This window comes from Taudactylus pleione, unplaced genomic scaffold, assembly GCF_031769625.1.
Source record: "Taudactylus pleione unplaced genomic scaffold, aTauple2 ptg000302l, whole genome shotgun sequence".
Classification (NCBI taxonomy): domain Eukaryota; kingdom Metazoa; phylum Chordata; class Amphibia; order Anura; family Myobatrachidae; genus Taudactylus; species Taudactylus pleione.
This window is the reverse complement of record NW_028284703.1, coordinates 9,429,352-9,454,842: the sequence shown is the minus strand read 5'-3', so window position 1 is coordinate 9,454,842 and position 25,491 is coordinate 9,429,352. Positions and strand designations below refer to the sequence as shown.

At 44.8% G+C, this 25,491-nt stretch overlaps 1 protein-coding gene across 1 annotated transcript in view; it reads right to left on the bottom strand.

Moving 5' to 3' along the window:
- The window catches only part of WDR19 (WD repeat domain 19), a 120,404-nt gene that overhangs the window by 85,099 nt on the left and 9,814 nt on the right, over positions 1–25,491 (bottom strand). The window contains exons 9-12 of the mRNA XM_088482982.1: positions 4,749–4,922; positions 4,453–4,523; positions 3,320–3,492; positions 1,945–2,059 (exon numbers count right to left, since the gene is read on the bottom strand). Of these exons, the coding sequence (XP_088339108.1) occupies positions 1,945–2,059; positions 3,320–3,492; positions 4,453–4,523; positions 4,749–4,922 (533 nt within the window). The remainder of the gene's footprint in view (positions 1–1,944; positions 2,060–3,319; positions 3,493–4,452; positions 4,524–4,748; positions 4,923–25,491) is intronic.

Genomic DNA, 25,491 nt, shown 5'->3' with positions numbered 1-25,491 from the left:
ATCTGCTGAGGCAAACCCCAAACCGGTGGTACCGGGGCAGCCAGCCGCTCCACCACCTGAGCCATAACTTGAGAAAATGATGCCCAAGGAGGCTCAGGGCCTGTAACAGGCAGAATTAATTGGTGTGGTGGCTGTCTAAAACAGTTCCCACAAAGCCCATTTTGTAGAAAGTCCCGTGGGGACAAGCCTGCCAAGCAGGCTATACAGAATATCAGCAACGGGGCTCCCGCCTGACCCTCAGACTCCTTAGACATGTCAACTATGCCACTGGTTCTGAGCGTATATGTGCTGCTTTCTACTCTCAAACCACACGCCTGTAGCAAGGGAAGGGGAGAGACAGTGACAGTATACAGGAATTACAGTACTTTTACAGAAGAAACAGTATCCATAGACAACAATCACATGTCATGCATAAACACTTCTACGAGTCATACGCATATAAGCTCTCACTACCAACAATCAGCCTAGACTTAGGTAGGATAGAGCCCTGTAAAACCTGAACCAGCAGTAGGAAAGGTATACAGGGAGACTGCCCAGCGTCCTGCAGCAGCAGCGATCAGAGAAGGAAACTGACATACACGCTGGCTGCCTTATATGGAGGCTGGGAGGAGCAACCCACAATCACCGCGCCAGAGTACTGAACTAGCGTGTGGATTGGGGGAGGGGCCGTCGGGGAAGTGTACCTCCCATATGCTGCTTGGACCTGTCCGGTAAAATGACCTGGCCGCCGCCACAAGCCCCGGCTGGTCAGGAACATCATATCCCGGCGGTCTAGTGTAGGAAACAAGCTGTATGCCTCCCGACTGCAGCATGCCTCCGGCCAGTCTCACCGCCGGAGGCCGGACCGCCACGTGGTCCCGGCGTCAGCGGCCGCCGCAACCACCCGCTTACCTGCCATCCCCTTGATCCGGGTGCGGTCCAGGGCATGAGAGCCCCTGCCGAAGCCCTAGCCATGGACCTGCCAAGGCTAGCGGTGCGGCGCCAGAGGAGGTAGTTGCAGCGCGTGGCCGATGCGTCTCCGATCATGCGCGAGGCTGCTTCTAGGGCAGCTCAGACCACCTGCTGAGATAGAGAGTAAAACTCTCTCTTTTTTTTTTGGGTTTACTCGTCTGCAGGACTGCTCCTGCAGTCCCACTGTCTATGTGGTGTACACACCAAACAGGAAGAACTGGCTACCTGGGGCAGGGGGTGGGGTATATGAGGAGGGACCCGATGCATCCTGGGAGCAGAGAGCTCGTTTGTATTAACTGTTTGGTGACCAGGATTCATACCCCAACGTAATGGCTGTGGACCCCATGAACCCCGAAGAAGAAAGAAGCCATTACCCACCTCAAAGCACATCTGGAGTTTGCCAGAAAACATCAGTGACCCAGCTAAATGTGGGATAGAGAGTGCAGAACAATGATCCTAAGAACAAGGCCAAAGCAACACTGGCGTGGTTAAACAATACAAAGATGAATGATCTATAATGGCCAAGCCACAAGTCCAGAGCTCTATCCAATAGAGAATCTGTGTCAGTATATGAGAATTGCAATCGAAAGGGGACATTGCACAACCTAAACATACTACAAGAAAGAATGGCCAAAAATCACTCCCAAACAGTGTGCAAACCTGGTAGAAACTTACCCCAACAGACTTAAAGGTGTTGTTGCATGAAAAGATGGTTCCACCATGTGCTAGTCTGCACTGGTTAAGACTGTAAGCAAGCAGCATTTTTTAGTTTTTATTCAGGAAAAAAAAAAACTGCAGACAAATATAATGAATTATGAGTATGAAAATTTACGTTAACAGGCTACTGGTTCTCTACAATACTGTCTGGAACAATCTGTGTAAATATCAGTTGTAAAACAGACACATTTGTTGACTTTTTAGGCGGGTTGAATACTAGTGCAGGCTCAGTCCAGTCTTATGCAATAAACCAGTATAACACAGAAATAATCGTACCTGTATCTAACAGGGAATAAAACCAGGCCCGATTGTTCATTCCCACAGCAACATGATAAGGACCAACCGACACAAAATTGGGCTCCACTTCAACAGAAACGGTGATTGGTAACTCCTAAGTGACAAACAGATCATATGTACTTTACTACATCCCTCGTTCCGTCCTTCATCACCTTGCAAGCTACCGCATGCGATATCGTCCGGTAGGCCGTGCAGCACAGCAAAACGGAAGATATCGCTAACGACCACGGGAGTGCGCAGATTGGGCGTACGCACAAAATTATTCTACCGATATGTCATTCTGTTTCGGCCAGAAACAACATATCGGGGCGATATATCGCTTCAGTGGATATCAGCAAATCAGTTGGTAAAGCTTTTTGATATTCCGTAAGCAACTTGCAGGGAAAAAAAAAGAAGAAGAAATATTATATGTTGAATAACAAATTAATACAGGAAAAAAAAATTGCAAATTTTTGCGCACATCCCTATAACCTGCACGCAGAAACGAGTAACGACTATAACAGTGTGCGGTAACATAGCTGCAAAGTTACTACAGAACCTCATGTCAGATTAAATCACTCCCTATAATATAATAATATGGTATATCCCTCAAACGTATGTTATGCTCTTGTTAATTAGTGGAATTTAATGTAAAATTTAGGACTGGAAAGTTTTAGTAAATGTGATAATAAAAAGCAAATAGCGCACCGCTCTCAAGTGTATCTCATGGCCTCTAGTGTGTGGGGCCCAGTGTTACTGCACTTACCTACAAACTGTCCTAAGATTTACATAGAACCACAAAATGGAATGGGTTTGAAATTGCTGGTTCAAATCCCGACAGCGGATGCCCGACAGGATCAAGATCCCGACAGAGGCAGAGAAGCACCCTAACCTGCCCTGTCCCCCCCCCTAACCTTAACCCTCCCTTAGTGGTGCCTAACCCTACTCCCGGGGGTGCCTAACCATAACCCCCCCCTTACCACTCCCTAAACCTCACCTTCCCGGGGGGTACCTAGCCCTAACTTTTCCCTGGGGGTGCCTAACCCTAACCCTGCCCCCTAGGGGTGCCTAACCCTAATCTCCCCCCCTCCCCCCAAACCTAATCCTAACCCCGCTAGAATCCCTAATCCTAACCCCCCCCTATGCGGCTAACACCAAGGGTGCCCCGGACTTACCTTCGTTCGGGATGTCGCTCTCGGCGTTCTAGTGTCGGGATTATGATAGGCGTCGGTATTTTGCCGCCTATCATAAATCCCTAGCCGATATTCCGCTGTCGGGATTGTGACCGGCAGCCACATGACTACATCCCCCACAAAATAACCAGTGGAAAGTACAGATGTGATAAGAATTAACCTGAGAGCATTTTTTAGTTTACCTCTTCCACGGGATTGCACACGGTGACCTCCAGCAGCGATGTGAGATAGGCAATCTTTGTGCCACTCCTATCTCCAAGGATAGGAAGCTTGGTTAAGTAGACATTGAGTGACCCTCGCTGGCTGGATACAGCCAACAACTGACCATCATCTGTCCAGGAAATTTTATCTAAACCTAGAAGAATACACAGCTGTTTATATAATGTGTCCCCGCATTCTATCTGTATTATTAGCGTTTGATTATTGAGTGATGTGATGCTACAACGGACAGAGGACCCGATTCACTACGGTACGCTGGGAAAATATGCTAATGATTGCATTCGCACTGCCGCCGCAGCACTAGATGCAGACGCCCAGCACTACATAATGCTTCCCAATTACCTTTACTCACAGCCTCAGTAGTTAGCAAGTTGGCGAAAACATCGGTAACATCGAGAACCATCGGACCCATACGCACAATAGTGGCTGACCAGACCTCACTCAGAATTGCTAAACTTCCTGTGTGTATCTAGAGCTCAAGCTGCGTCTTCCGTCGCAGGGGCTTAATTATGCACACCCTTGTAACGGCGTTCGAACGCACTGGGGCGCCTGCGTTTCACTGACCACCCCTGTCACAGTCCCGAACGGTCACTTCCTGTCATTCACTGTATAATGACGCTGTGTGCTCACTGCAATCGCAAGCTGATCGCATTGAAGGGTTCGTGCACTGCGACGCGGACGCATGCATAGTACAGTATGCAACAATTGGCCGATTGCGTGCGTATAACCAACTGCCTTTCTTGCTGAATCAGGCCCAGAGAACGTTATGATCGAGCAACTGCTACCTACTATAACATTCTGTGCTAACACAACTAAGACTAGACTTCACTTCAATCATTCTTACTGAAAAATAAAATAACATCTAGCAGCACTAAAAAAAACTAAGACTATGGTTGACCTCAAATATGCTCAATTATGCAAAATTATTCTAAAATATGCAAAATTATGCTCAGTGATGCCAAATACACAATATCTGTTGTACTTTAGAACGGCCATAGAGCGATGCCGCATTTTTAAATCTGTTGATGTTTATGGTTATTGAAGTGTCAGTCTTACCCAGTCTTAGCAAATATCTTTGTATTAACAGATAGGTTACCTTTGGTTTCATCGTCCATGGTAATGATGGCGTACATTTCATTCAGCTCAGTCAAGTCATGGATTTTTATGCTAAAACATATAATGAATATTAAACTGAAACAGCTTAGGTAGAAGCTACATAAGTTATACATGCCAGTACTACGAAATGACAGAGAGAGGGTGAAGCATTACTAGTAAGGAATTCTATTAAGCACTGCACCAGGTTAATCATTCTCAAAGGAAACATCGCCACTCATAAGGATGGAGCGTGTTAGAATATTAAGGAGAGAACTATAGATTAATCGATCTACTCACATGTTATCGCCGCAAGACGCGGCTTTGTTCAGCGACTGTGAAATAGCGATGCTGGTTAGGTTATCCTTGTGGTTGCAGGCATGGAAAAGCTCGTGACCAATTTCACTCATGTGTGTGGAAATCACCACAAAGTACCCCAAAGAGAATCCAATCATGATGTATCCATCCCCGTACCTGTCCAAAGAGGAGAAATGTATAGGTCAGTAACATAGCATACTGGGCCTGATTCAGACCCGCTCGGGAGCGCACAGTGCTCGCAAGCGGGTCGATGGTCCCCCACTGCGCATGCGCACGCTACGGGTCTCGCACCAAAACAGGGCGGCTGTCGATTGTGATTGACAGCTCGCCCCGTTTTGGAGGCGGGCAGGGGGGGTGGCTGGCCAAACGGAGGCGTTCCCGAAGGAACGCCTGCCGTTTGGGGGCGGCCTCAGTAGTGAGCTTCCGGCTCTATTAGAGCCAGAAGCTCACTGGGGCTTGCAATGGACGAGACCCTACCACAAGGGTCTCGTCACAAGCCAGATGGTCGTGACCATCATCTGGCCACTCGTAAAAGCTGTTGGTGGTCACCCACAGCTTAGTGAGCGGCCAGGAGGCCGGCTCTCAAAAAAAAAAATGCCGCCCTGATTCAGGGCAAGCGCTCTGAAAGAGTGTTCAGCTCTGAACCAGGCCCACTGTTATTATGTCTACCTGCAACCTCCCCCACAAAGGTCTGATCTATTATTGCAGCTGAAACACTTACAGCACAAATTATAGATAACATAAGCAAAATGGAGAAGGACCTACTAAGGATTTTGGAGGAATTCAACAAGTGCTCAAGGTGGTCCCACACTTTACAAGTGAATCATTTATTGAATTATTAAAAGGCCTTTAGATGAAAACTGATCCAACAATATCAAAAGTAGATGGTAATAAGGTAAAGTGAGTGGACCTCTAAGAAACTGAGGGCCTGATTCAGCAAAGATCTCAGTAGCAAAGACGCACGCAATTGGTCGATTAATTCGCATTCAAATGCGTATTAGTCGCTATGCGTGAACTAGCAATTGCGATGGGAAATGCATTTGCAGAGGCTACTCATACCCAGAGCACACTGACTGACAGGAAGTGCCGTTTGTGGATGGTGATCGGGAGAACGCAGGCGTGCCAGTGCATTGCAACGCCGTTGCAAGGATGTGCATAAATTATCCACAGCAATACCATATGCAGCATGAGGCCTCATAGCGTGGGTTGAAGTTAGCAATTTCTGAGTGATGTCTGACCAGCCTTAACTGTGCATATGGGTCCGATGTTCCTCGATGTTACCGACTATATCCCTATGTTGCTCAAGTATACAGATGTGTGTAAGGGGAAGTGGGCATCCTTATGGTAAGCTGTGATCGCAATGCGATTGAAAAAATTTTCATTTCACCGCTAAGATTAGCAACTGCGGTGCGTGCGCTCTAGCAGAATAGCGATCTTTGCTGAATCAGGCGGTGAGTGTGGACCCAATTGAAAAGCACTCCTCTATGTACAGGAGATCAGAGACATGGAAGCGTTAGCGAGGATAATACCAAGCAGTCTTGTATATAGATTTCACCAATTGCCAACTTTTATTGTTAACGGTCACATTCCTTTTCTCTTAACTGAGAAAGTGATCAAAAAGCTGCGAAACGCGTAAAAAGAGATGACGTGAAATAAGGATTTGCTACTAGAAGGAACATCATTCTAAGTAAATTGTGCACTGCAGCCATAATAACACCTTGTCTATACTGAGTGCCTTATTTCTGCTAGCACTGTGAGTGCCCCCAATTTTATTGACAAATCATTTTAGTTGATTTTACACTACTTTACAATTCTTCTGTAAAAGTAATAAATAGACAGGAGATCATTGAGGATTTAATTTCAAGGTAAAAGCTTCTATGGTGAGCACCATTTCAATGATCATCACTAGATTTTCTTCAAAGTAATACTGCACTAAATACTGATTTCTTTTATTATATGCAACCACGTCAAAATTAAGCTCCAAGCTTCAGTCTTTTATGTCACTATAATCAGGGGAGTGCAATAATCCCCATTTTAGAATGAGACATGGAGATATATAAAATTTATATCAACACTATAATCTCACCAATAAAAAGGTGAGCCCCATTTACCATTTATTAACCAAGATATTACTTACAAATGATATAGTCAAGATTACAATAGACATTATACCAATTACCTAGATGGCCCGTGCCCCTATTCGCTGGGATTTAAAACCTACACTCTCCCTAGATTTTAGCGTCTCCTAAACTCTTTACTAAACCAAAACAGCTCTCAAAGACTCCATTCAGACCTTCAATTAAATCAACCAACTTGAAGATACTTATATATTCAAATACTGGTGCTCCCTGAATGCTCTTGCCATCCAAACTAATGCAATACTTAAAAAAAAACCGGAATTAAAGCACTCACAGAGGGAACCTGGGAGGCAAAACATGCATCTGTTGCACCCCATTATAAGGTACACCTGTCCAAAGCCATCAGCAAATAAAAAAAAATAAAAAATGGTCAGAATGCAATTGTAAATGATCCTTTTAGCTCAGTCTCAAGCTGTCCTCACAAGAACTCATCAGACGTCTACATCTCTGACAATAGAGTCAGTAGGGCCATGGTGAGGAAACTCATTGGAAAACAAGCCAGAAATAGAATAAGGCATCTAATGGACCAATAAGGGTCCAACATTTCAAACTCTCCAACCAAAAAAGGTATTTGCTAAATGCCATGCTAATCTATAAAACCTAAAAGATAAACAGCACACCACAATAGACCAGGAATCTATTTCAGCTCTTTAACAGTCTCTGGACAGCTACTAAAAAACTATTAAAAATCTCCTTTATGATATGGCACCAGGACCAGATGGGTATATTAAGAACTTCTACCAAACTTCGCAACAAGAACTCACACCCATTCTCAGTCTTTACAAAGAAGGAACTGCCTTAGGAAACTTCCCAGCAGAAATGTTGAATTACAAATAGTCACCATACCCAAACCAGGGAAGCCCAATCATCCCAAAACTAATCTGCCCAGATCAGGTGATATTTGTCATAGGACGCCAAGAGTCCTTAACACTATAGAACATAGCGCTAAATCCCATATATACCTATTGCTGCTTCCCATAGATGTTGAGAAGGCTATTGGATCATGACCTACATGACAGAAACACACAAAAGAAATTAATTCCAAACCAATATAAATAAAAGCCACCCTATCATTCTTTAGGGGCCAATCTGCTAAGGTATACAAAAATGGATCCCTATTCAACAAATTCGCCATCACAAATGGTACGAGGCATCAGAGGCGAGCTGGGATACCCCAGCTCGCCTCTGATATTTGATCTAGCAATTCAACACCTGGCAGGTACTAATGTTGCCTGAACTATACATTAATGATGCTTATTTACTGATGATGGCTTTTCACAGTCAAAATTAAGTCTTCGCTAGCGGCCCACCACACGATACAAGATCAATATAGCAGAGCCTCCTATTACGAACTTGACTCAAAATCAGAGACCCTTCCTCTAAATATACCAGCAGAAAAATTAATATATATGAAAAGAAAATATAAATAGTCTTGGACAACAGACTCACTCCTATATGGGAATCCAGATCCCATCAAACATAAAAAATACTATTCAAGATTAATTTCCTAATTAAACTAATAGCTCACAGTTCACGTCTTATAAAGTTAAGGCTAAATATGAGTTGAGCAGAATTGCAGCTATCAAACTTATTTACATTTACCGTACAGTGCCCCTCCTCATTCACTAGAAACACTTTGACAATCTTTACTCATTAATAATCTAATACATCTGAAACAGTAAGACACCTTGTATTACCTACATCAAAATTATTCTTCCTAAGCAAAGTGGCGACCTTCACTTACCTGACCTTTACAAATACCACAAACTATGGCCCTGATTCAGACCCACTCGCGAGCGGCTGTCCGCTCGCAAGTGGGTCGATGTTCTGCACTGAGCATTCGCACGACGGAGGGAGCTCCGTCGTGCGCATGCGCCAGACGCGACGAGCGAAGGAAAGTCCTTCACTCGTTGTGTCTGATCAAAGGGGGCGTGCTGTCGATGTTGATTGACAGCACGCCCCCTTTGGTGGGCGTGCCTCCCTGACGGGGGCGTTCCCACGGGAACGCCTCCTGTCAGAAGCCGGCCCACTGAGATCACTAGTGATGTCAGTGGGAGTGATTTTGGCTCTGATAGAGCCAAAATCACTCCGGAGCTTGCGGTTGAAAACCTCAACCGCAGGCTCCGGCTCGCAGTTTCGATGGTCGCGATGGTCACGACCATCAAAATGCACGCTCGTATAGGCTGTGGGTGGTGACCCACAGCTATACGAGCGTCCAGGAGGACGCTCCATTTTTATGGAGGGCGGCCCTCAATCAGAGCGTGCGCTCTGCTCAGAGCGTACGGCTCTGAATGAGGGCCTATGTCTCTTGACATGGAGACTGGTCCTCGAATTGTATAGAGATAATGAGAAAATAAGGCAGGGCCAGATTAAGAGCCACATTGGCCTTGGGCTCAAAATAATCAAGAGCCTACTGTGAGAAGCAGTGGATGTGGTGCCAGTAGTGTTTGGGCGTGTTTGGTCATGTGTGGGCCTGGCCAGTGCAATAGTTTGTGCCTCCCTCTAACCTCCTTATCCCACTCCCATATTCCCTATGTGTAATGCAGTAAAGTGAGACACTGGGCCTGATTCAGAGCCGAACGCTCTGACCAGAGCGCTCGCTCTGAATCAGTGCCCTCCTCCCTAAAAATGGAGCGGCCTCTTGGACGCTCGCATAGCTGTGGGTTACCACCGACAGCCTATGCGAGCGTCCATGATGATGGTCGCGATGGTCAAGACCATCGCGACCATCGGGCTTGCGACGAGACCCTGCAAGCCCTGGAGTGATTTTGGCTCTATCAGAGCCAAATCACTCCCACTGACCCAGACGGTAGGCGTTCCCATGGGAACGCCTCAGTCTGGCAGCCATGCCCCCGGCACGCCCACCAAAGGGGGCGTGCTGTCAATCACCATCGACAGCACGTCCCCTTTGGTGCGAGACCCCGAGCGACGGATTCCTCGTCGCTCGCCGGGTCTCGCGCATGCGCACGACGGAGCTCCCTCCGTCGTGCGCATGCGCATTCGCCCAACATCGACCCGCTTGCGAGCGGGTCTGAATGAGCCCCTACTGTCCACATAGAGATGGTAACCTAGGATGAGTACAGTAAGGGCCTGTTGGAGCAACTGTGTATTGAACCAAGCAGATACAGAAGCTAATTGTGGAGATCCCTACAATTTGGCACAATCTTATGGACAAGTAAGGGCTTCTTCTTTCCCTTCTTTCCATCAAATGAATACACTTAATAAGCAAACAGCTATACTCACCAGTGGTGGACTTCAAACTGCGTACCTGCACATTTAACACATCAGTTAAAGTGGTGCAGTCTACCAATGGTGGGCGATAGAAAAGTACTTGGATTGTGCTAGATGCACCAGAGAAAAACTAAATCTGTGCACATTAAGGCCCTCATTCAGAGCCACTCGCTAGCGGCAGTACGCTCGTTCCGAGCGATGTTCGCACATCTGCGCATGCGTACGGTTTTTAGTACGCATGCGCGAACCAGTCAGTGCGGCCGAAAATCGTTTGTACGCTATATAGCGAGTGCCTGCTATTTTGAGTGAAAGAATGAGGCGTATGTGGGTGGTAACAGGGGAAGGTGCTTGAAAACGGGGGAGTGGAATTCGAACGCAGGCGTGCTTAAAGGTCAAAATGGGCGTTTTAAGGGAGTGCATAATTAATACAGCAGCGCCATTGACCACGTCACTTGGTTTTTTTAACTCCGAACTGCTCGCAAAATAGCGGTTGAAAAAACCAACCACAAGAATAGCGAGCAGTTCATACGCTGTACGATGTACTCGATTAATCTAATAAATAGCGGACAAGATGTATGGTGCGAGCGGCCAGGGGGCGTTTTTATCAAATAAACGAGCGTATGTTTTGCGCGCTCGTTCAGACTTAGAGGTGGGAACAGACTGCAATTTGCGAAGGGCTCATTTGAATAGCCACCCCTTGTTTTTGAACGAACGACCGCAAATAGCGAACGGCTCTGAATCAGGCCCTAAGTTTGCAAATGATGTCCACACTCTTTATGCTCTTAGGGGTATATTTACTAAAGTGAGAGTTTTTAGAAGTGGAGATGTTGCCCATAGCAACCAATCAGATTCTACTTAACATTTAACTAGCACCATCTAGAAGATAATAGATAGCATCTGATTGGTTGCTATGGGTAACATCTCCACATCTAAAAACTCCTTAGTGTCTCTTACATAATACAATTATAATAAGGAAAACCTAGTGGCACAAGGTATAGAGGGATAGGTTGCAGAGTTTTGCATTCTTGCTACTCTATACTGCAGGGACATTTCAATAAGGACTACATACTAGCATGCATCCTTATATTTAAGGTACAGTCAAATATTAACCAATAATAGAATATTGGAAATGGAGACCATTAAAAAAATCAAATCTAGGGGTGAGAGGGGCTTGGCGACCTCACAGAAGCAGCAGTTTCTTTGAGGAACCTGTAGATGTGCTTCAAGTTAAATAAACCCCTAACCCTAAAGCAGTGATGGGCAACCTGACATATGGCAAGGGCCGCATGTGCGCCCCTCAACCTTCAAAAGGGCCACAAATTACCCTCAATATCAGGTATGAAAAAAAACACTAAAATGACTTGACCTATTATCCCCTCCTCACTTTTTCCAAACGCCCCAGATTTGCTCCAAAATTCCACATTCCACTGAGACCTCACTTGAAGCAAAATGAAATCACATGCACTTACACACTCACGTTTCACAAAATGCTCCCACAAGCCATCAAACCCCAAAAGTACTTACAAATTTCCCAAACCTAGCCCAAGCCACACAGAGAGCCTGATTCAGACCTGCTCGCAAGCGGGTTGATGGTGGACGAGTGCGCACACTGCGCGTGGCCTGGAGCGAGCGCAAAAAGCACTCGCTCCGTGGCTTACTACAAAAGGGGCGGCTGTGGATGTTGATCGATAGCTCGCTTCATTTTGTAGGCGTGGCGCAGGGTGGTTTCACAAACGGAAGCGTTCCCATGCGAGCGCCTGCCGTTTGTGGGCGGCCCCACTGACATCACCAGTGATGTCAGTGGGAGAGCTTCCGGCTCTATTAGAGCCAGAAGCTCTATGGAGCTTGCAGCCACGAGACCCTACCACAAGGGTCTCGTCGCAAGCCCGATGGTCGCGATGGTCTTAACCATCATCCTGGCCGCTCGCAATAGCTGTGGTCACCCACAGCTATGCAAGCGGCCAGGAGGCCACACCAAAAAAAAACAACGCCCTGATTCAGAGCGAGCGCTCTTTCAGAGCGTCCGGTTCTGAATCAGGGCCAGAGTGCCTCCACATGACACTCAGATGTCCCCAAATGCTTCAACACCTCCCAACTTTAGACTTAGCCCTTCCATTAAGCCACCTAGTTGCCACAGATCTCCCCGACTGCCACTTAGCTCTTCTCTCATGCCATTCAGACATTCCCGAATGATCACACATGCTTAATCCAGTCATCAAGTACCATAAACAGGTAAAGTTTTGTGGATTTTTTAAATCATGCACAGGTGAGTTCATCTATTCTTCTGGGTCAGTAATGATCACGTCCAGAGGTGTGCTCCACACACCTCTGGACGTGCCACTCAGACCTCTGGAAATGCCACACAGACCACCCTACATCCCTTATCACATGCCACTCAGACCTCCCAGAATGCTCCTCAGAACTCCCAAAATGCTCTTTAGATCTTCCCAAATATTGCACACATGCCCCCTACACCTCTCCATGTGCCACTTAGACCACCTCACATGCAACTCAAACCTCCCCACATGCCACTGAAATACCTCACATGCTACCCACGCCACAACCACATGCTGTTACACATATCAACACATGCCACACAGACCTAAAAAAGTCCCTCTCATCAATGACTTGCCACAAACCTCCTCGAACTTCACACAGACCTCTCCACATGTTCCCAACATGCCATTCAGATCTCCTCAAATATTTCAGACATATCCTCACATGCCACTCAGACCTCCTCAAATGACCCCAATGCTATTCAGACCGTACTGAAAGCCAGACTTCTGTGAACGCCACTCAGACCACCCCACATGCACAAAGATGTCTCCAAATTCGACTCAGAAAGGCCAACATGTGACCCTACCACCGCCATGCCACAGACTGTATCACATGCCTCCACACATTGGTGGATACGGTAGTTCCTATTGAAACTAGATCAGCAGCAGCACTATGCTCTGTCTCAGTCAGGTTTGATATAGTCAACGGGCACTAGGACCCGCCTCGGCTACACAGCAGGTCTATCCTGCAACATGCACTACTGCGCATCAATGCTGCATACATGCCATTACCTCCATCGACCTATGTATATGGACGCACCACGGGCTTCCGGGCTCTGCTGTAGCCATTAGAGCTGCTAATCTTCTCTATATCACCGCCGCTTAAGTGCACTAGCACCCCACTGCCTTTACAGTAAGTGTGCAGCCTGACCGTGCATTCTGCACCAGGTACACTACAATGCCCAGCAACCCCAGTATGCTCCAGGCTTCCACACTCTAATACCACAATTGCTTTAACCTCTGCAATACCACTGTGTGCATTACCTGCACACTTGCTAGAGCTGGAGGGAAGGGAGGGTGTGCTGCAAAATGGGTAGTAAAAGGGGAAGTATGTGCTGTGAAGGGGGCAGTACAGTATGTACTTTGAGGTGGGGAGTGAAGGTAGAATATGTGGCTCTCTGTGTAAGGTCAGTGTGTGCTGTGGGGTGGGGATCAATCTGTGAGCTGTGGGAAGGTGGCAGTAGGAGGTCAGTGAGTGCTGTACGGTGGGCAGTGAGGGGATCACTGTGTGTGCTGTAAAGGGCTCAGTGTGCTGTGGGGGGCAATAAGTGGGCTGGGAGGGAGGTCACTGTACACTGAGAGGGCAGAGAGAGGGTCAGTGTGTGCAGTGAGGGGGTCAGTGTGATATGAAGTGAGGGAGCAATGAAACAGCTGTGCAGGGGAGCCCAGGGGGATATGCAGGGAGGGCATGATGAGAAAGCTACTGTATGTAAGGGCAATGAGACGACAATGGTGGGGGCAGTCAGACTGATATGGAGGGAGGGGGCAATGAGACAGCTATGGATATGGCAGTAAACTAGATATGGGCAGTGAGAGACATATGAAGGGGCAGTGAGAGATATTCAGGAAAAGGACAATAAGAGAGATCCCTGCATTGTAATATGTTATGTTAGCTGGCAGTTGCAGATTCAGGAGGAGGGATATAAATAATTTGACACTTAATAAATACAGGGATTTATTCCCTATATCTTTTCCAGACAGGTCGGAAACTTTCCAAGAATTAGACAAGCAGCAACTGGCAGCTACAAATTGTCAATGCAGCGAGTGGTAGGACACAACTTGTCTTAGCCTTGTTTCTTGTATTTACCCCATGCCCCCAGCGTGACGAAAACCTGATGCGTGGCTCGTGGGTACGGCATAACCTGTGACCATGCCCCTTTTCTGCTATTCCCCCCCATTCCTATTGTGGTTACCCCCTGTCATTTTCTTATGGATCCCCCTGGATTGAGAGATAAACAGATACAGATGTGTCCACATACATCCTACTTCCATGCACGGCAAACAGTCCTTCTAGTCGCGCCATGCAGTGGCGTCTTTTCGTGTGACTTTTTACCTTCAAATGCTTCTTATTACAGACTGTGAGACTGTAACGTAGCATTTTGCATACAGATACACACCCGCAGACGCACACAGAATATGGGCATTCACATCGCTTTGTGAAAAAGATGCAATTATGTTGCATGAAAATACGCTTAATGCTACCGAGTCTCACAGTACTCACGAGTTATGTTTAACGCGACTTGTAGCGCACAGAGATAATATGTATGTGGACACATCTGTAGGCAGATATCGGATGTGAAAGGCATGCAGGTTGAGTTATACAGTATCACCTCAGTAGGCATAACTGCTGGTGTATCTGTATGTGATATGTTACATTACACTGTCACAGCCGTAGCATTTTGTATACAGATACACCCGCAGCCGCACACAGAACATAGGCATGCTACATATCATTTTAATCAGCAGAAGCTGCTTGTGTGTCCTATTCACAGTGTAATTCAGACACATTTGAAGGGAAAAAGTTGCACAAAAAGATGCTCAGCGTTACCGAGTCAGGTGGCACTCAAACGTTATGCGTAACGCGACTTGTAGCGATTGGAGGATAGATGTAAATGGACACATCTGTAGGTTGATATCGGAAAAAAAATGCAAGCAGTTTGAATTACAGATCTTCCGTAAGCTGATAATATGACTAGTTACATTGTAATCAGCCTTTGTGATGTCACTCAGTGTTGGTATAGAACTCAATGCTTGACATAGAATTGTCAGTAACCAGCTGTATATGCTGATGGGATAGCTAACTAGCAGTGGTGACATACAGGCAGACTGGGATAGATCACCTCACTAGGCTGATCATGTGACGTATAACAAAAACAGCCTTTGTGATATTTAGAATACAACTAAATGTGTGATATAGTAGTGTCAGTTATCAGCTGAATATGCTGATATGACATCTCACAGTGTAAGGTAAGCTTATTGTAAATGAAATGTTACACAGAAATAATGTTTGCAGATATATAGTATACAGATAGAGATATAGAGATAGATAATTAGGTAGCTATCAGTGGTGAAATGCATGCAGGTTTCCTTATATAACATCAGTGGGCTGATCATGCGAGTGGCTTACATCCTAAACAGCCTTTGTACTGTCACTCAGCTTTATATACAACTCAATGCATGATATAGAGGTGTCAGTAATCAGCTCAGGGACGTTTTAAGAGAGGAAGGGTCCCGTGTACAGAATCGGTATGATTTACTGCCGGACCCCTGGCCGACGGTTGAAATCCCGACAACGGCAGCCCGACAAGGATGAAAATCCCGATCGTCCCTAGGTAAGTATTCACTAACCTAATTCTACCCCCTAACCCTCCGTTAGGGGTGCCTAACACTAACTTGCACCCCCAGTGCCTAACCCTAATCCCCCTTCTAAGTGCCTAAACCTAACCCCCCCTTCCCGCCGCCTAAACCTAAGTCCCCCGGGGGGTTGCCTAACCCTAACCCTCCCTCACCCTAGCCTAACCCTCCCTCCCCCTAGCCTAACCCTAACCTCCCAGGGGGGTTGGTGCCTAACCCTGTCCTCCCTGGGAGCCCTAAACCTAACCATCCCACCCCCGCGGCTGTCCACGCTCGGCATTACTTCGATCGGGATGCCGGGCGCCGGCAAAATGACAGGCATCTAGATTTAGACACCTGTCAATGAACCCTCGCCGGGATTAAGCAGTCGGGAAGCCGCTGGCTTCCCGACTGCATGCCCCATGTGCAGACTCAATGTGGGCCCCCTCCTCTCTCCGGTGTTGCCGTGGTGGCCGCAGTAGATTCTGGCTAAGTGCCAGAATCTACTGCGCATGCACGGGTCTCCGGGAAAATGTTGCCCGCTCCGTTTTCCCGAGGGCAGCTGTACTGCACATGTGTGAGTCACTGGGAAAATGGCCGCCGCCATTTGCTGAGCAGCACTCTGGAGACGACGGACTGGTAAGTATAAAGACTATAATGGGTGCAGGGTGTGCCCCAGGGGCTCACACCCTGCACCCATTAGAGATACGCCCCTGGATCAGCTGTATTAGATAGATAGATAGATAGATAGATAGATAGATAGATAGATAGCAGTGGTTACACAATTTGGGATTTATCACTTCACCAGGCTGATCATGTAACTAGTTATCATCATAAACAGCCTTTGTGATGTCACTCAGATTTAGAATACTACTAAATGCTTGATATAAAACAGACAGATATCATCTGATTATGCTGATATGACATGTAACATGACGTGTAACTTGAATGTTATATGCAAATAATGTTAGATGAATAGAGATACACAGATAAGTAAATATCGAATGAAAAATACATGGAGGTTGAGTTACCACCTCAGTAGGCTGATCCTAGGAATACTATAGTTATCAGCTGTTATAATGTCACTAGGTGTTGGTATACAACCAAATGCTTGATATAGAACAGTCAGTTATCTGCTGTATATGCAGATGACATCTCACAGTGTAAATAAAGTAAGCTTATTGTATCCTAAATGTTATATGCAATAATGTTAGATTCATAAATACAGAGAGAGATAAAGATAAATAGATATTTACAGATAGAGATAGACTATTATGTAGATATCAGTGGTGAAATGTATGCAGGTATAGTTATATTACATCAGTGAGCTGATCATGTGTGGGTTATATCGTAATAAGCCATTGTGATGTCACTCAGTGTTGATATACAATTCAATGAATGATATAGAACTGTCAGTAATTAGCTGTATATGCTCATATGACATCTCACAGTGTAAGGTATGTTTATTGTAAGCTGTTATATACAAATAATGTTAGTTTTATAGATACAGAGGGGTCTATTCAGCAATGATTTGTTTGCATAAAAAAATGCGGAAATCATTATTTCCGCAATTTTTATGTAAATCCCCTATTCAGCAATGGGATAATGGAGAAGATAACGCAATTACCTTCTCCATTAATTCCCATCTCGCAGAGTACCGCACTGTAGGGATCAGCCATTGATCTCTACAGTGCTTTAACGCTTTTTAGTATTCAGCAAAGCAAAAAGTGTTGAATTACTCGATAAATCCTGAGTATATATATCGCCATATCAGAATGGCGTTCTATGAAGAAATTACATTAAATTCCCCGAAAACTGCAGGAAGAGAGGGAAATTCTCCCATAAGTCCCTGCAGCATCCTGTAACACCGCCCAGTCTCCGTCCCTGGTTTGCAGTGACCGCGGACAGGTAAGTCACGCTAGAGCCTGTTAAACCTGCCGAAATTGATTGACATGTGTCTACAGACTTTATATTAGTCTGTATACAATTATATGTAAGTGCCATTATATTTAACATTTATATATAAATGTTAAATTTAAAACAATATACATGTATACATACTAATATAAAGCCTGTATACACATGTCAATCATTTTGGACAGGCTGGAGATGCTCTTACCAGTCTGCGGTCATCTCAAAGCAGGGATGGAGACTGTTGCCAAGCGCATGACTGAGCATATGCAGGAGCAGTAACAGAAGGGATTGTTTTCGTAAACCGATAACAATGCCTTTTGTAACATTGCAGGGACAGCGTGTTACCGCAACCGCTGTCCCTGCTCAAATTAATGCTGAATAGCAGCCATAAATATTTATAATTGCTAAAAAATTGTGACGATGTTGCCTGATAATAATCTGGGCAACATCGTCACTATTGCTGAATAGTCCCCAGATGGAGCAATAAAGACTGACAAATATATAGAGATTGAGAGATAGAATGATACAGTAAATAGGAAGGCATCAATGGTGATTTGTCTATTCTACACATTGTATTTGTCTATTCTACACATTCCCACACATCCACCCCCTTCCTCTGTCATACTTGATTTAAACGCACTGTTTTGTTACATGTTGACGTCCTATACTAACATATTGCAAGCTGGCCGTTTCTTAGTGAACAAATTATTATTCATGATGAAACTAAGGATTTAATAAATAGACGTTCAATGAGATACACAGACTTTTTTATTCATTTATAATAATATATTACATACAGGTTGAGCGCTAAGGTATTACCAGTAATGATTTATAAATCCATATGTGAATTGAGGGTGTTTACCTTCTATACCTATAGCTGCCCCCACCACAAGATAAATCGATCTTAGAGCGCTTGGGCATGCACTTAGAAATATCAATGGTGAAATGCATGCAGGTAGAGTCTTATAACATCAGTAGGCTGAACATGTTAGTATCTTACATTGCAAATCAGCCTTTATGTGTTGACCCTTCATTTTTAAGACCTCTGCAATTCGCCCTGGCATGCTGTCAATCAACTTCTGGGCCACATACTGACTGATGGCCGCCCATTCTTGCCTAATCAATGCTTGGAGTTTGTCAGAATGTGTGGGGTTTTATTTGTGAGGTCACTCAGGGCCTGATTTAGAGGAGGACACAGTGTCTATGTTTGTGCAGTTGAGCGATTAGTTGCTACAGCTCATGCGTAAAAAAAAATTTCTGGAAACCCCTATTGCGCATACCACTAAATGTACACAGAGGCCGCTGTTGTGTACGGAATCTCTATTATTTCAGTTGGTGGTGGAAATTCATTGGTGTTCCAGGGAGGTGACAAGGAGTTGGGTCAAATTGATTGCAAAAAAAAAAAAGGCTGTCTCATGGGAGAGTTACACAGGCGAGTCAATGAACACGACTGCATTCTCAAACACAGAGGCACCAACGCAAAGCCCATGTTTAGAAAAAGTGCAGAAAGGCACACTGCGTCAACCACAGGGCGTCGTAGATGTAGAAGGTAAGCACGATTATGCGCCGATGATGGAGTGTTTGAGTATACCGGTGGATTACCACTGTCCACGGACTTTAAAAGTGGGCGCCTCAGGTCTTGCAATCTCTGGTGCTCATATTGGAAAGGAGAAAAAAAACAAAAGGACTCTTTTTGGGGGCACACTTATGGGAATAGAGAATTGGCTAATATAGCCTAATTTAAAACATAGCATTTATTATGGTGCTATTAAAAAGGTGAGCAAATACAAAAAAATATATATATATTTTTTGTAAGAAAATGGGATAAAAAAAAGCCAGACGAAATATTATCAATATATGTGTTTTATCATTAATGAGCACTTGACCACAAAACTATTGAAACAATTACCAGCTAAAGTCCAGCGATTGCACAATACATATCTTAGTATATAACAACTAAAAATTATAATGAATGAATTATCAGCGTAGTTGTTAATAACAGCAATTGATTAGAATAGTCATCAAACATGTAACTGAGACAGAATTAAATGACATTATGGATGTAACATCCTTCATTAAAGTACCATAGTCAAAATAATTTACCACATTATAAAGAAACATTATATATGTGGCACTATTTTACCTCATCAATTCAAGTATAGAAACTTCCGAGTAATCAAATAAAGTTGGGTACATATGATATCATGCGTTAAATCATGAAATTGTTTGCTTTCATATATGCAATTCTATACAGACAGGAATCACATATATGCAATTCTATACAGACAGGAATCACATACATGCAATTCTATACAGACAGGAATCACATACATGCAATTCTATACAGACAGGAATCACATACATGCAATTCTATACAGACAGGAATCACATACATGCAATTCTATACAGACAGGAATCACATACATGCAATTCTATACAGACAGGAATCACATACATGCAATTCTATACAGACAGGAATCACATACATGCAATTCTATACAGACAGGAATCACATACATGCAATTCTATACAGACAGGAATCACATATATGCAATTCTATACAGACAGGAATCACATACATGCAATTTTGAACTTTCCAATCACATCAAGTATAAATATTTTATGAAAAGATCAGCATAGTATGTGGGTATTTCAGTGTGCCCAGTTAAGTAGATTATCACATCTCCTAAATAGTTTAAGTCATGATCTAGTGTGTATCTGAATACTTAATATACATACAAACCGCCTGCATGCACCAAATAACATACCACCTAATAATAAGTAACTTATGACTGCGAATTGTAAACATACAATCCATACTCTCAAAGCCTGCGATGCCCCCAGTAGCTTTATGAGGTAAAGAAAAACGAGACTGAAGGTCAGTAAAATCAGGGAACGTTCGATGAGGTGCAAGGTCGAGAGGAAAAAGAATATATGTGACAGGCCCGGTGGTAGGCCCTGTGTTTTTATACACGTGTGCCTCAGTAGCCATTGACCTCACCGAACGTCACTGGAAACTACCTATATCCATCTCAGAGCAACAATGGAAATATATCTCCAGTAACTCCACCATAGGTCCAAATGCTTGTCCCACACTACTGAGGTGCTGATTACATTGATAAACCGGCTCTAACACGCTCCAACCAAACTACACCAGATGTGGCCGTCACAATGGAAACTCTGTTGGTTCAGATTTCATTAGTGCTGGGAGACCTATGGGGTAGATTTACTAACGCTTCTAAAAATGAAAACTGGCGCTGTTGCATAAAGCATCCAATCAGATTCTGTATCATTTTCTAGGGTGCAAGGATCTGATTGGCTGCTATGGGTAAAACCACCACTTTTCATTTTTTTTTTTTAAATTAAGTATTTTTTATTGACAATGTTTTTCCAATTAAACAATACAATATAACAATAACTAAAATAAAAAAAACACAATAATTATCACACATCTAAATCGTGAAACATATCCATCACAAATATATAGAACACCTAATATAAATAACACATTCGCAAACTGCAGAGCACCACTTTTCATTTTTAGAAGCTTTAGTAAATCTACCCCTAATTCATATCTACCGGGACTGCCCAGCTATCCGAAACCTATATATAGAGATTTCAGCCAAGCTATCAATGTTCTTGGTACCACAATCACCACTCCATGATCTATCTTTGTTGCACTTATACCCCTCAGACTTCTTAAAACATAACAGACATCTTTTGAGACATGTACTTCTAGCAACAAACATAACAGACATCTTTTGAGACATGTACTTCTAGCAACAAACATCTTTTGAGACATGTACTTCTAGCAACAAACATTACAGGCATCTTTTGAGACATGTACTTCTAGCAACAAACATAACAGGCATCTTTTGAGACATGTACTTCTAGCAACAAACATAACAGGCATCTTTTGAGACATGTACTTCTAGCAACAAACATAACAGACATCTTTTGAGACATGTACTTCTAGCAACAAACATAACAGGCATCTTTTGAGACATGTACTTCTAGCAACAAACATTACAGGCATCTTTTGAGACATGTACTTCTAGCAACAAACATAACAGGCATCTTTTGAGACATGTACTTCTAGCAACAAACATAACAGACATCTTTTGAGACATGTACTTCTAGCAACAAACATTACAGGCATCTTTTGAGACAAGTACTTCTAGCAACAAACATAACAGACATCTTTTGAGACATGTACTTCTAGCAACAAACATAACAGGCATCTTTTGAGACATGTACTTCTAGCAACAAACATAACAGGCATCTTTTGAGACATGTACTTCTAGCAACAAACATAACAGGCATCTTTTGAGACATGTACTTCTAGCAACAAACATAACAGACATCTTTTGAGACATGTACTTCTAGCAACAAACATTACAGGCATCTTTTGAGACAAGTACTTCTAGCAACAAACATAACAGACATATTTTGAGACATGTATTTCTAGCAACAAACATTACAGGCATCTTTTGAGACATGTACTTCTAGCAACAAACATAACAGACATCTTTTGAGACATGTACTTCTAGCAACAAACATAACAGGCATCTTTTGAGACATGTACTTCTAGCAACAAACATAACAGACATCTTTTGAGACATGTACTTCTAGCAACAAACATAACAGACATCTTTTGAGACATGTACTTCTAGCAACAAACATAACAGACATATTTTGAGACATGTATTTCTAGCAACAAACATTACAGGCATCTTTTGAGACATGTACTTCTAGCAACAAACATAACAGACATCTTTTGAGACATGTACTTCTAGCAACAAACATAACAGGCATCTTTTGAGACATGTACTTCTAGCAACAAACATAACAGACATATTTTGAGACATGTATTTCTAGCAACAAACATAACAGACATCTTTTGAGACATGTACTTCTAGCAACAAACATAACAGGCATCTTTTGAGACATGTACTTCTAGCAACAAACATAACAGGCATCTTTTGAGACATGTATTTCTAGCAACAAAAGCAGCTATTGCTCAATATTGGAAAAGCTCTAAATAAAGTACTTCAGCCAGGAAATGCTGGGTGTTCCTTCCTTCTCTTTCCTTAATAAAGTGAATGCTGCACAGATGGTGCTGGAGCACGATACAATCTACATGTTACGATCACCACACGCCGTCGCTGTGTAAGACCTCTAAAGTCACGCTGGCGATGTCTTCTGCCAGTAACAGCCCGAAGGTTATCTCATTAGAGCTTGGTATGCTCAACGGTACTTAGGTTGCCGCCTGGACTTAAACTTGGGACAGAAAAGGATTACACAGCAATTCTGGTGATCGCAGGTGTGTTAAGCAGCTGATGGTAGTTTAGGCAGATTCAGGTCACGACAATGGTCGTATTGCACAAAAGGTTGCGGCCTTGCTAACTGAGGTGCTACCTTACTGGCAGATGTGCGGCCTTAAGGGCAGAGGTGCACCCTCGATGGCAGAGATGCGACCTTGCTGGCAGAGGTGCGCCTTGAGGGCCGAGATGCGACCGACAGATGGAGTCAGGCCTTAGATGGAAGTCGTCTAAGGGAGGTAATGCCGCAGGTGCAGCGGGGCCGCAATCAGAGGCCGCGGTTGAGATGGTAAAGCAGCTACGCTGCGAGTGATTCTGGTGTCTGAAGTCACTGCTCACGGTGAAGATGACAGGTGCGGAGTCGCTGCTCCGTGTGGTAATAGCAGCAAAGACGAGAGCAGGCAGTAATTCAGCAGGAGTCACAGCTTTAATGGGCAGAAATCTGCAGGAACTGACGGAATACCGGCAGGGAGGAATTCTGACAGAACAGACGGGTACCAGGATTTACACGCTAGGAGTAAACTACTGTATAACCGGCAAGATGGTGCCGGTCCGGCAAGCTTTTAAAAGATACTGCACAATAACATGCAAGAGCAAAGATTAACTGATAGCCAGCAGCTGAGGCAGTGCATGTCATCCAGCGATCCCAGCCATACATACGGCTGCACGGCATCTTGGTCTCCCAGCAACCGCAGGCACCGTCCCAGTTCGGAGTCTATAATGCCTGTTGACCGGGGACACTGTCTGACCCTGCGGCCGAAGGATGCGGCGTCTGGGGAGGGGTGCTATAGACGGAACACGTGACGGTAACATTTCTGTGCGGCAGCTTTTGACACTACATAATGCAATAACCAACCATTACCCTTATAGGCAATTAGCCAGCTACCCACTCCCATCCCTTGAACTATATTAAAACTGATTTGCAAATGCATATTAGCGATGCTATTCTTGTGACTATGTGTGCCCCCCTCTAGGGGTTAAAGTGGGCTGGAACGGGGTGGAACTGCTTTCCGTCAGTTCCATTTGGAGGCGGAACCAATTCCGCCTCCTCCGGCCCACCTTACCCGGCCAGTCAGCTCCATTTGCTGGGCGCATGCTGAGATTTTACCAGTGGGCATCCAGCTTCTTCCACGCAGCGGAAGCCGGAGCTCACTCCTAAGCTCCGGCTCCCCCCACGGGCACTATGGGAGAGACGTCACGACGTCTCTCCCTTAGTTCCGAGGAACAGTCGGACCAGACGGCAGCGGACGCAGGAGCGAGGCTTAAGGTAAGTACTGTGTTTGTATTTTTAATTCTATTATTTTTTGTAAGGGGCACTACTAATGGGGCATTAGCACTGGGGGCACTACTAATGGGGACACTACTAATGCGGGAACTGCATAAGGGGCTCCACTACTGGGGGCACTGTATAAGGGGCTCCACTACTGGGGGCACTGCATAAGGGGTACTACTACAGTGGGCATTATGTGTAAGGGGCACTACTACTGTTGGCATGTGTGTTAGGGGCACTACTATTGTAGGTGTTGTGTATAAGGGGCACTAATGTGGGCATTGTGTAAATGGGGCACTACTGTATGTCATAACATGAATAAGGGACACTACTTTGTGGTGTAATGTGAATCAGGGGCACTATGTGCGGTGTAATGTGAATACGACTGTGCTACTGTGTGGTGTAATTTGAATTGGGCATACTATTGTGAGACCTTGCCCCTTTTTGGAGACCACGCCCCCTTTTTTGTGGCACGCACCAACAGTGCATGCTGTTCCGAGGGGAGGGGTGGGGGACGACGACCTCCCACCACTTCCCTAGGACCACTATAAGCACTGTCCCCCTCCTATCCCCCCACTCATGCTGTAATGTCCCCCTCTTCCCACATCCTGATTTTGCCTTCTGTGCTCCCCAATTTTACAAAATCCTTACAACAACTATTGATGAGAAGTTAATCAGTAGCATTAATGGTACTGACCCACAGCGTTATTTCCAATACATTTTTCTCAACTAATCAGAGATCCATCACCAGACAGCACAGCCAATCACAGTGCACTACTCACAGCAATCAGCTATAAGCAACGGCTGCTTCCCAAACACTAAGGGGTCTGATGCAGAGTTGAACACAGGTCAGGTGTTGCGGTAAGACGCTGCGTGTTTTCACACTGCACATGCTCCAGACCGGAGTGTATGCAACTATAGCCATGCAGTGTCATAGGCAACTCAGTCACATCTCCATTTGGGATGCAGTTATAATCCCGGGTGTCGGGATTCCGGCGCTCTGAATGCAGGCGCCGGAATCCCGACACCAGTCAGAATCCCAGTGCTGGCATCCCGTTGGTAAGTAGTGGGGTTAGGGTTCGGCACTAGATGGACGGTTAGGTTTAGGCTGTGTGGGGGGGAGGTTAGGTTTAAGCACTGGGGGGGGGGGGGGGGGGAGGGTTAGGTTTAGAGAGGGGGGGA